Source organism: Euwallacea similis, chromosome 22 (assembly GCF_039881205.1).
Source record: "Euwallacea similis isolate ESF13 chromosome 22, ESF131.1, whole genome shotgun sequence".
Classification (NCBI taxonomy): domain Eukaryota; kingdom Metazoa; phylum Arthropoda; class Insecta; order Coleoptera; family Curculionidae; genus Euwallacea; species Euwallacea similis.
The window spans coordinates 596,610-609,064 of NC_089630.1; the positions used below are offsets into that span (position 1 = coordinate 596,610).

The 12,455-nt window shown below is 39.2% G+C and overlaps 1 protein-coding gene across 1 annotated transcript in view; it reads right to left on the reverse strand.

Annotated features, from left to right (window-relative positions):
• Positions 1-2,352: 2,352 nt before the first annotated feature.
• Positions 2,353-12,455, reverse strand: part of CARPA (Carbonic anhydrase-related protein A) — a 66,822-nt gene continuing 56,719 nt past the window's right edge. Inside the window, exons 7-10 of the mRNA XM_066401235.1 lie at positions 10,813-10,967; positions 10,401-10,532; positions 5,255-5,297; positions 2,353-3,782 (exon numbers count right to left, since the gene is read on the reverse strand). Of these exons, the coding sequence (XP_066257332.1) occupies positions 3,721-3,782; positions 5,255-5,297; positions 10,401-10,532; positions 10,813-10,967 (392 nt within the window). The 3' untranslated portion in view covers positions 2,353-3,720. The remainder of the gene's footprint in view (positions 3,783-5,254; positions 5,298-10,400; positions 10,533-10,812; positions 10,968-12,455) is intronic.

The following is a 12,455-nucleotide window of genomic DNA, read 5'->3' on the forward strand; positions in this document are numbered from 1 at the left end:
TTTCCCCTAGGATTTTCACATTTTTGATTTCAATGGTGCTGATTGGTTAAAGAACTGGAGTGTGGAAGTATATTCCTCCTTCAAGGTTTGTAAGTCAAGGCTTTCACACGTGCTTTCTCACATTAAACTGCGATTTAATGAAGGAAGTGCGATAGGATGCAAAGACTAGGGCCATCAAGGGCCGGAACTGGTTTTCACAGAAGAGAGACCCTGATGGATAATTTATTCAGGAAGGCATCGAGGAACTGCTGCTCGAGGGTACAGATGTAATAATTTTGATTACTGTTTTTCCATTTGAGGATGGGTTTTTCTGCATGGCTGAATGTGAGTGCTAAATCCCGTCAATTTTTTCCACTCTGTAGGTACACATAAATAAATAATTCATGAAATCAAAAACGGAAACGAGGCCTTAAATAAATAAAGAACGAAGACTGTCGGGGCTGAACAAAGAGTTACTTTTAATTCCGCAAGAATTTCGTCCCCGGAATTATCTTAGAGTTTTCCACTTTGTCACAGTCCCGCCTCGTTCGGAAAACTAGTTTTGGTTTAATTAACTGGTCAAATCTTCTACTTTTTTCTCATTACTATACCTTCCCTTTAATAGAAGTTGAAAATTAGTTCGTGTCTATATAAACTTTCCACTGGGAAACAGTTTTCATGGTGACAGATTGCGAAAAAGGGGGTATAAGGGGCCCGCCGAAGACAAATCTTTCGATTGTAACGCACGCACAATATTAAAAACTTGAAGCGACTAGAATGCGTGGACCAAATATACAGGGTGTCCCAGAAATAGGGTGATTCGGCTAATTTTGCCTTAGCCAGAAGTCCCCCCCCCCCCCCCCCCCCCCATAAGAATCCCCCATTATTGGGTTTTCAGCGAAATTAAGCGGTCACACTCGGACTTTTAAACTTGAGGAGGTACCTCAATGCAACCCTTATAAATTTTTTTAAAAATCAGTTCAGGCTAGTTCAGAGAGTTCGACTGAGTAATATATTTCGAAATTTTGGAATTTTTCTAAACCTCTGAAGTTAAAATTTTCATTTTCAATTTTACCTTTTCACCGCTTTCCGCGCACTTTGGGAAAATTTTTAAAAAAACTCACTCAGATGAATGTCTCATTAACCCTGCCACACATGAATCTATTCGTAGCAAATTTCTGAATTTGGTGAGTAGATGTACCTCAAAACAGCCCCTGGGAAATTTCAAAATTTAGTTTCCTCTTCCTTTTTTAGATTAGTTCCTCAAGTAAGCAATTTCGAAGATTTACGGTCCAATGAGACGGTCGTTGGTTTATTACAGGGAGTTTTTGATCTCGAAAAGCGTAAAGCATAGTTCATCTTTTAAAGATAAGTCACGTGTTGGTTACAGCTGGCAATATAAAACATTCCTCCAGTGGCAAATGTTAATTCCTGGCAGCCATTCCAAAGGGATTAATTCAGCAGGAACAGATTACTCGCTAAGCTTAAGCGGATTTCAATGGTTATTTGAAGCTTTCGGGGGCGAATTTTGACAAGGATTCTATGAATTTTATGTATGAAGTCTTATTATATTTTCCTCCAGTGGGATTAAAAGAAAATTCCGCGCATCTGCAAGCGGAAAGTACACGAGTGATCCGTGAAGTGGGGATCAGCTATTCTTAAGAAGTTCCCAGTTCGAACAAGGCAATAAACCAGAATGTCGCTGAAGTGTAAAACCGCAGAGACGTGCAATTACTCCTCAAGTGGGAAAGAGAGTTAAACATCGATGAGGCAAGGAATATAAAGCCATGATATATCCCCCCCTTAATTCCTATGTAGGCTTTATTATTTGCCAAGTTTTCTAAGGAATCGCGTCAGAATTCGCTGGGGAGGAAACTTTATTTTTGTCCAGTTTCCTTTAAGCCGAAAGGGTTGATTTATTTAAGGTTCTCCCATCGGCAATTATTTCGAAGACAATAATCTCGTATTACGTACCCCAACGCATTTCCATTCATTTTCATTGTATTGAAAACTGCTAATAAATTCATTGGGGAGGACAGTTCATTTCTAGTCGATTTTAACTGAAGTTAAGAGGTCAATTTTTGGAGTTTTCTTATGGGCAACAGTTTCGACTACAATCATCTGGTATTCTGAAAGTCAAAGCAATTTCGTTAATTCTGCTCTTTTTATATCGAAAGCTGCTAATAAATTCACTAGGGAGCAAAGTACATTTTTGCCCAGTTTTCTTTGAACCTAAGGGGCCGATTTGTGGAGTTCTCAGATGGGCACAAATTTTGATCGCAATAATCTCTTAATATGTAACTGGAAGCACTTCCGCTCATTCTCCTCTTCTTAAATCGAAAATTACCAACAAAGAAAACGTCTGCATGTTTTTTTAAATAATTATATATTACATTTTTGGCAATTTACATATTTCCTATAAAGCTTACAATTGACGGCTAAAGACATCCGCTTTACGCTTAAATATGGTTTTCAACACAACTAACAAATCGTTAATTTCGTTAATTCAAAACACTAATTATACAGGGTGTCCCGGTTCAATACAAACCTTTTTTCCGAAGAGACAAAACAAATTATCCACAAACAAATCCGTCTCCCTGCGAAAAGTAGCAACAATAACATTTTAGCTGAAATTATTACCGATAAATAATCAATGGAGTGACATTTAATAGCTTCCATGAATATGGAATATCCCGGTTATTGGTGATTAAATTTAGTATTTCAGTTCCATTTTAATTTAAAATAAATAATACGGCTAATGGTCTTCTGTACACCATTAGCGCAACCATGTAATAGCTCTTTAACCATAATTAAAAACCGCTGAATATTATTGAGATTTACCTATAGGGCTAATTTCAGCCCTTAACCCCGTCCTACAACTCAGTCATACTCGACAATAAAAACCTTTAATGGAGCAGGTATTTACATTATTTATAAAACAGCTCTAAGTCTCCTAGTTTATTGCTGAAATCTTATGTACAGTGACCTTATGTATTTACTTTATATATTTACATGGCAAAGGTTATGTATACGGCTGTTAACGACTTATCGTTAACACTCTGGAGTAACACTTGCTTAGGTTCCCTAAACTCAAAGATCTGGCAATAGACTTCGCGACTAACATTAACTTTTATCTACAAGAACTATCTGATAAGCTTTTTAGTCGTAGTTTCTGTACATAAAGCACATAAATGTTATTGTAAGCAATGGAGTAGCAATACGATGCACCGTAAAGCCCTGGGGGGACTTCAAGGGCGAACAATCCTTGTCGAAGGGGCTAAAACTAAGTCACCTCTCCCCGTATAGAAAAATAATAGTTTGGAAGGCTTTGGCTTATTTCTGTTTAAAAAGCGAGTGTCATATTTGGGAAAGTGGGTAAAATTTCTTGTGAAGTCACATCGGCGGGAAAATCGTCCGGAAAATGCGAATCTGCTCCAATAAAATGGAGAGATGAATTTTAACTTGGAGTGAACGAACTGTAAAGATAGGAAAGAAGCAGCATGGAAAATTTGTATTTTATATTAAAACGAAAACGACTGCTGGCAAGAAGGCTGAATTTTCATCGTTCCATACCTTTTTCCGGACATAATATTTTAATATTAGCTCTGCCATGTTCCGGGTCTCAATTTTTTTCTCTGCGATATCTCGCTCGACAGAGATCGAAATTAAATATCCGACGAAAAGGGGGCCAAAGTCTTCCAAGAAGCGTCAATGTATCGTTAAAAATCTTAATTGTTATCCCTAATGCAATGCGTGCATGCTCTGGAACGGATAGTCCTTGACACTCTGCGACCATTTGTTGGCTGAAACAAGAAAAGTTCATTTACCACTTTCGTTTTGGTATGTTAGGGATTTTTCCAACTTTTTTCATTTTGTCGGACTTCATTAATGTTATCCTAGCCGTGACAGATTATGCGAAAAAGTTGGCCAATTAATTGCGGGCCCGGGAAGCAATTAAATGGTTCATGTTTGGCGTTCACGCGTGATTTTCGCTTTCGGTTATTTTGACCACAAATGATGCCAAATGGAAGATTTTTAATGGGAAAAAATCTCGAAAGACCCTACAGATTCAAATTTCAGATTTCCATGTTAAAATTGCAAATTTATGTGGGAGGGACTAAGGCGATCGAGCCGTTCCTCTAAAAATCGCAATTTTTTTCAGTTTTTTGAGAATTATTGAACGCGACATGTCCAATCTTTGTTCTTAGTTGGCTTTCGACCTGGTGTCGGACAATTGACCACGCACAGAAAATTTAACTTCGGATAATCTGAAATACTGCTAGAGGTCCAAACTCGGAATTTCAATACTAAAATGGCAAATTAACACACTGGGGTGTTAGAAATAAAGCAATTGAGCCATCCCTCATCCAAAATTGCTTTCAGGGAATTTTTTACAATTTTTCAGTTGCGCACCTGAAAAAGTTCTCAAGTGGATTATTTAGTGCGATCTCTTGAACTTTTACTCTTAGTCACCTCTCAAAATGCTACCAGACGATTCGCAACGCGCAGAAAATTAAATTTTTTAAAATCTCAAAAACTGCTAGAGCATTTTTTAAAAGGGTCTCTTTTTCGGCCATCTATGACACTCCATGGAAATATATACTATTGTTTCTAGGACGCTGTGTATATGCATTCATTCTGTGTAAGGGTAAAAACATAGTGAAGCGTCGCATCTCGCTGGGTACCTCGAGGTTCACCTTGCTGACCAGTGATGATAAATTGAAGGAGCAGAATCATATGAGCGCAAAAAAAATCATATGAGTTCGCTGAGTTTCGCACCTCATCCATCATATCGCCGTGAAGTTGTGAACAAAATGTATTGTTTTCCAGCGGCCTTGAAACCTGCTCTGTGATTGGTTCCCTCGACCGCCCCCTCCATACGGCAACAGTGCACGTCACGTTTGCTCAGCAGTACCCCACATGTTCGGTTCGATGGAAGGACCCAAGGCACCTTGAGGGTAGAGGAACGGAATGCGTGGTGCTGTTGGAGGAACCAAACTTAATACAAACGAAGCATAATTAACAATAGACACCATATCGAGATGTTTGGTGAGTCACTATCACTATCTGAATCAGACAACATTTTTAATACCTCTGTGTTCGTAAGAAACTAGACAAATGAACTACGATATGGTAAATGACGATGCAAACTTCTTCGCTATGTTCCATCAGCGGCGATGTTCACTTCTTGGCGAGGTGAACGTCGGAGTGCTGTGCTTCACTATGTTTTTACCCTAAAATCGATAGATTCGGGAACATGTTTGCAAGGTCTTACCTTTATAATACATTTCCCTATGCATTGATGGACAGTTGTTTATCTGAAAAAAAAAATGGCATGAATAAGTTGGTATAAAGGTTTTGACCTTCAGCGGTAAAATTTCTTGGATTTCCAGCTCAACAAAATTAATTATTATTTTTCTTGTGTCGACAAGTAAGGGCAGATCAGCCTTGGAACGCTCATTTTGAGCTGATAAGTGAAAGCAGCTTAGAACGCGAAATTTGAGTTGGCTAGCGAGGATTATCAGATCGAAGGTGTATCTCTTGGGCTGAGAAGCGAGGGTAGCTCAATTTAGAACCATTCCGATTCCACGGGTTCGTGATGTTTTACCAGATTTCTTTTCCACTCGCGCCGTGTCGCTTAACTAAAGCATTGAATAAGAGCGGCGCGGGAGCAAGATGAGGGGGTAAGCTTCGCCAATCTACCCCTAAAGTTCCAGAAATAAATATTCAAACTCAGTGACAGCTATAATCCAGGGATGGATTATTCCAAATAGGACCTTCTCTAATTTACCTGATAAATCAGCCACTCTCCGTTTCTTACAACTAACCACATTTTCTCTCGAATTTAGCCATAAACGAAGCTAATACTTGCCATATCCAACCGGAATTAGCGAAAATAAAGGTATATTAGCCAGCTCACCTAGGAGGGCGTGAGAATCTTAATTAAGGGTTCTGGATTTAGGGGTAAATTCCCACGAAAATTACCAGGCAGCGGTGGATGATAATGTTTTAACTTAGCTCGCTAAATATTTCAAGAGGGTCATTTAATATTGCGCTTGTGGCAAAAACACGAGGATTACTCTCTGCTTAAGTTCCAGTTTATCTCTCAGCATAATTAAAACAGTTTTGTAGTGCTAATTTGGACCTAACGGATGGAATTAGATTCCACGTAGCTATTTGGTAACAATTGAGTCCTCGCGTTCCATTAGAGCCAAACATATTTTATTGAGCCCCCAAGTTGCGGTAATGTGGTATAATTAGGCGAGAATGGCCACATTATGCGCAAATTTGCAAAAGTTGGGCCTCGCGATTTTACGTGGTCGTTAGCTTCGGTTCGCCTCACATTTAATCCGAGATTTTACGCGGAAATATCTTCCGAAATGAACTTTGAAAATTTCAATCAGGGCCCCGGGTAAGGAGGACTTAATTTGCTTTGATGAGCTTTTGAGGTAGCTTTTTACCTGGTTCGGGTTTTATTAAAGGAACGAAAATCTTATTGGATTCCCAACCTTGCTCTAGCAACTTGATCGAGCCCTGTAAGTTTCGAAAAGCGAAGGAGGAAGTAATATTTTATAAGAAAGGCCAGCTGATTTATCAGCTAAATTAGAAAAGACGCGCGGCAAGTGCTTTCTAAAATAAGCCAGACTGGATTATGTTGCGCCGACATCCTTTAAGATTCTCCTCCCTGACTTTTTCGGTGATAAATTGCTAATCTAATATGCCCTTTTTCACGACGTTATGAACTAAATTTTCTTTCTTCCGTAAATTCTCGTTTACCAGGTCTTTGAAGTCTCATCCTCACTTTGCGACCTTCGCCCGTTTAAGTGGAAAATTCGGCAAAATTACATTTTGGATACAAGGTAATGCTAGGGATTTTGCGATTAGACTAATGGCTTTCCGGGGCTGAAATACCAGTCAGAACATTTTTTCAACCTACAAAATCCTGTTCGAGCAGAAACGCTCAGAAATACACTGCGCGATATAAAAAAGAGAATTTCCCCTAAAAATTATTCGATTTGAACAATTTTTCCTATGCGCGTTTCTTATACTAGCACAAGTACATCGTTAAAAAATTAAACAAATCTGATGGTTAAAACCTGAAAAAAACTTGATATTATGTCTGCCATCTGCATTGTCTTATGCACTCCTAGAGACGTCAAGGCACCGATCCAGTGGGATTATCGATATCCTCTTGAGGGATCTCATTTCAGGCTATCTCTACGGCATGACAGAGTGTCGCTGGGGTTTGTAAGAGATGGGGTAAATTGTGTAACCTTCTACCCACAATATCCCAGACATGTTCGATTGGTAATAGGTCTGGAGATCGGGGCGGCCAAGGTAAAAAAATGATTTCGTTTTGTTGGAAGAAATCCATAGTGAACCACATGTGGTTGTGGATTATCTTGTTGAAACATTTCTTGGATGTAGCGTTCAGCGGTCATATCGCCTCTAATGAAAATTAAAGGGACTTGCTACCATGAGCTATAGCACCACACAGCATTATGTCTACAGTCGGGCGCAGTTCGCCGTCTTCTCACTCTTCTCCGACCGTCATGCATATCTGGATTTTTGGCTGAAGACTACAGTATCCCATTCCAGATCCCGTTGCACTCACCCTCTGTGCCATTGCAATCAATTTTGTCGATGAAGAATGGTAAGAGGAGGCGCAGGATGGGGTCAGTAAGAAGCTAAGCCAAAACTCCTTATCCGGCGGTAAATGATTCGTGTCCCAATAGGTCTAAAGGAATCGGTTGCACCTGTAAAGTTTTTCATGGACGTATTCGTGAATTATCCCGAACCGCTTCGCATAAATTCTAGAACCGACTCGAAGTTCGTGTTTGGGCTTTCAAATTGCACTGTTTTAACGAAAAATACTAAAAAGGTAATAAAAATAAAATAATGATAGGAAGCAAAAATAATCAAAAGGTAAAATATTAAGAAGACTCCCATAAGAAAGTGGCCGACATTAAGAACTGTGAAGATGTATATATCTTCGTGAGTTAACTGCGACGCCAGAACTTCCGTCTCTGAAGCCCGAATTATTGTCCAAATTTCCTTCTCTGTCTACAATAAAATAAGCATTTGCAAAATTGATGCAAAATTAGAATATACCACAAATTTCCACGAGCAGCAGAGAGATTACCAGGGAAACGAGGTTTATTTAGGGATTATCCTGGGATATAATTGCAGCCATTTGAATAAACAAAATATGTGTTAATGGGGATCGTGACCTGAATTACCTACCCATCGAAGGAGGGAAAGGGGCAATTTAAAACCAATTTAGTAAACCAGGATTTTGGTCATAGGTACTGAGATGGTCTAGATTACATTTTGGGTACACAGCGATCGATAAGCGACCGATTAGTGAAAGGTCTCTTTCGTTTTTATGTAAAGCGATCCGGAAAATAAAATTTCCCCAACAGGTACACAACTTAAGGAAACTTCGTTAAACGTAAAACTTATTAATTTCGGGAGCTCCTCTCATTCAAAGCTGTTTTGAATTTCCAGCGAGAATTTAGATTGGAGGCAGAAGAATTATGAATTTTGAATAAAACTTCTGAAAGACAATGGCGTTTTAAATTATTTCTGAAGAGGAGTTTGTCTTGGAAATCCTCGTGAGATCGGAGTGCCGGAGAGTGCGCTTTATTTTTAGAGATTATTTTCACCGATTTTAACAAAAATACGGCACTCCTTTGTTGCGTTACCAAACAAACAAAAATTAAGCCAAATCGAAATTTAATTAAAAAGATACAAATCTCCGAAAACGGAATTAATTCGGGTTTTACGGCCACGAATGAATGTAAAATTTGCATTGTCTGGTTTTCAATTTCCTGGATGGAAACGAGCGGACAGGTTTTGTGACATGTTTGTCCTGCATCGCTGCTGGAAACGTACATACGTAGTCTCCATTTCCGGCTCCACTGCCCGAATCCAACTTATTACGTTATATTGGCATTTCAGACATGCCTGCCTAAACGGATGATGCATTAAAATGAAAGAGAACACTTTTAAATATTTGCGGGTGTCATTCACAGCGTCCACTTACCACTGGACATCACGCGATGTTCACGAGATGACCTTCGGAGATCCGCGCGGGGACTTTAAGCAAAATTAAAAAATATGTATTCAGCGTTATCGATGGAAAAATTCCCGGCGACAAAAGGAGAAGTTCTATTTCCGATCATTTTTTAAAGAACAGTGAATGTATTAAAAGTTCGAATGAATAAGTCGTCGCATTGGAAACTTTTTCAATTAATAACAGTTTCCCCGAAGTTACGCGACAACTTAAATGGATGCGAATTGATTGATATTATTTCTCGGAAAAATAATGTATCCAATTTTTATTTTTCTCCATTTATTTTTTGTCGGCAAAGTTCATGATTAGCTTACGAACGACGGTTAATTTGTTACATTTTTCTAATTTTCAGAAACTCGCTGACCCGCAGAACTTGGAGCGCTGAGGCGGGGCAGAGCGACGCAGGTTCAACAGTAATGGATGGTAAGTAAGTCAATGAGTAGTCAAATAAGTAGTTAAGTAAGTAGTTAAATAAGTAGTTAAAAAAACTCCCCTTCCCCCACTTCCTCTTCCCACCACCCCGCGACTCGGTCCCAGCGAGGGGGGTTCCGAGGGGTAGCTTTGCCGCGCCGACTTTGGGTACCACTCCTAAGTTGCTTTTTCGATCTTGGAACAAGAAGCTTAGGAACAACTCAGCAAGTAATTTATTTCACGATTAAATTACACATCTCAATCGGGTCTACAAAAACTAAGAACTCGGTTAAGGTGTTGAAATCAAGCCATGCCGGGTATATTGCCAAAAAAGCGACGTACTAAGGTGGAATATATGGAGCCATTACGCGGTCACGTGACATTTCGAAAATGCGACGAAAATTTCAAAAAAATTGAAGCTACGGCTCATACCTCAGAAATGAAGCTAAGCAGCCACATGAAAGTTTGTTAACTCCAGGCCTGGAAAAAATGATAAAATTTCACTTTAAGTTTTTTCATAATATTTTTTGAGAAATTTTGCCGTTTCGTCAGTATCTCGTAACCAAAATTCTGACCGATTTCCAATCCTATTTTTCCATAAAATTCGACAACTACGCGATAGCAGTGGTACACCACGGCAATCGACCCACCCTGTATAGACCCGCCTGCGTGGAACACCCCGTATATATCTCCACTATAAGCAGCCATTATCACCATGAAATTGAATTTTCACCATGTTATACAGGAAAATTTAATAAGCTCAAACCAAGGAAATATTTTAGGAAGTTTGCCAAGTAAGGGTCAAGTTTTATTGTTTCAGGAAGTGCCTTATGGGGCTCATACGCCGGAAAATAATTATTTTTCGCTTAATATAGAACATCGATGGGTCAAATAGATAGAGAGAAATTACCTAATCTTGTAATCTATGACTCACCTCTGCGTTTTTGAAATTTATATTCGTTCTTATGGTCCGCTGATGTAAGGGTTGAATAGGACGTGCATTATTCCCCAGCGGGGCCTTTGGGGCTTCCTCTGAGCCCTGCATTAGCTTACGTAGTTGATAGAGCTGCAAAATGCGAAAACAATCATAGAGTTGCGAAATATTTAAAAAACCATAGAGGTGCAAAATGCATAAAAAGTTAATAGAGCTGCGAAACACGTTAGAGGTCGAGTTCCTCAATACTTTTGCGCTTGTGCGTAAATCTGAATTAGGGAAAATTTATGAACCTAAATATACCCATATTGGGTCTTATTATTTGCAGCTAAATCTTATTCCGAAGCGGAAGCAAAAGGACCTGCTTTTTAGCTAATTGCCACCATAGATTACAGACATAGCTGACTCGTACCTCGTTCTTGGTAATATAAATGGGCTTATTAAGGATGATCCACACCGTGGTCTCCCAGCAACCCGGATGCGTCGTCGATCCCTCGTACGTCATGAAGAGTTCTGTATCAGGCAGGAGGGACCGCAACGAGATGTGCCTTACTGGGGTCGAGGCACCTGAAAGTCGAGGAAAGATATTAGTCTAGACCCCATAAAAAAATCGTCGGTTAATTATCGCGGAGACAAATAAGAGATTTTATTAAAGGGGGCCCAGAATTAGTCTCCAGCAAACGTTAAAAAGTCGCGAAGATCGAGAGCAAATTTAATAAAATCTCTCTAAAAGCCCTCATTTGCATAATGTTTGTGCTTTGATACTGCGCCGAGTTTACATGGAATGTTTTTCTTCGAAACTTTTTTAATCTCAGTTTTTCCAACTATAGTTTCTTTTAAGCTCTTTTAACCTCGTAAGTTTTGATCAATCCCAAAAGCTCATCTAAGCGGTCTTCGCACGCACGTCTTAATGGTCACTGTCGTTTCGGAAACGTAACGGAAAAATGTTTATACATTATGAATAAATTTCACAGTGAATAAGTTGCATTAAGAACGGTATAGGACGTTATCTCGGATCGTACTCCGCAGGCAAATGAAAAGTTGGCATAACAAAATGGCCTATTTATATGCTAAACGTTTGTTAGACTGAGCTATTAGGGGAAGAATTGTCAGGCCAATTTTCCGTTATGTTCCTTTGTTTGACTAATGGTTACAAGGGACTGTTTCTGGAATTCCGTACACAATGCCTTAATAAACATTTTTTCAGCCCCCGAAACAGAAACCATTAAATTTCCTAGTCCAGGGCCCGAGTTGAAGAATCTCGATTCCATTAGGCGAATACATACAATAGTAGCTGCATTTCCAACTAGCGAAGGCAACGTCTTCGCGAAATGTCGCCGGCATCGTGATAGACGCCAAATAGCGGATATGATAAATGAACCGGGGATCACCCCTCGAGTCTCGTTAATTGTTTCTGGATGTCGCTTGTTGTGATATCCCACATAACTAATGGGCTTTTAATATGAGGCCCTTCAGCTCTTTATATTGAGCCTTATAAGTTCACTTTTTGCACCAGCAGACGCCGGCTAAAATCGGCGAACGTGTTGGATTTGCAGAAAATTATTCGAGCAGCGCCATCTGCCGTGCGCAGGGCCGATCTGAACGGTCGGAATAAGAGACGAAGTCGTACGTCGTGGTATTGTCGTGTTGTTGCGAATTTCAAAACTATCTTTCGTATAATTCCAATTGAAATCATATTATTTCATAAATTGTTGCATGCGATAATTCACTCTTAGCATAAATACATTGTTTCCCGATTAATTCATAATTAAAAGCGATATTAGTAGGACAAAATATACATAAATATAATTTCATTACTGTCGAGGGTATAAATCAACATAGATACGGACCACATTTCTGTACAGGATGTGTCTGCTCACGGGAGAAATGGGTTTTAAACCAATGTGGCTGATAAAATATAGTATTTCGACTGCTCTATTTAATTAGCATGGATTGTTTTCTTTTATTCTTTCTCAAACTCGGAATTTTAGAAATTGAAAAGGATCTATTATGTATAGGATGTTTGAATGTTTGCGATTTGTTTTTTGAGGGATG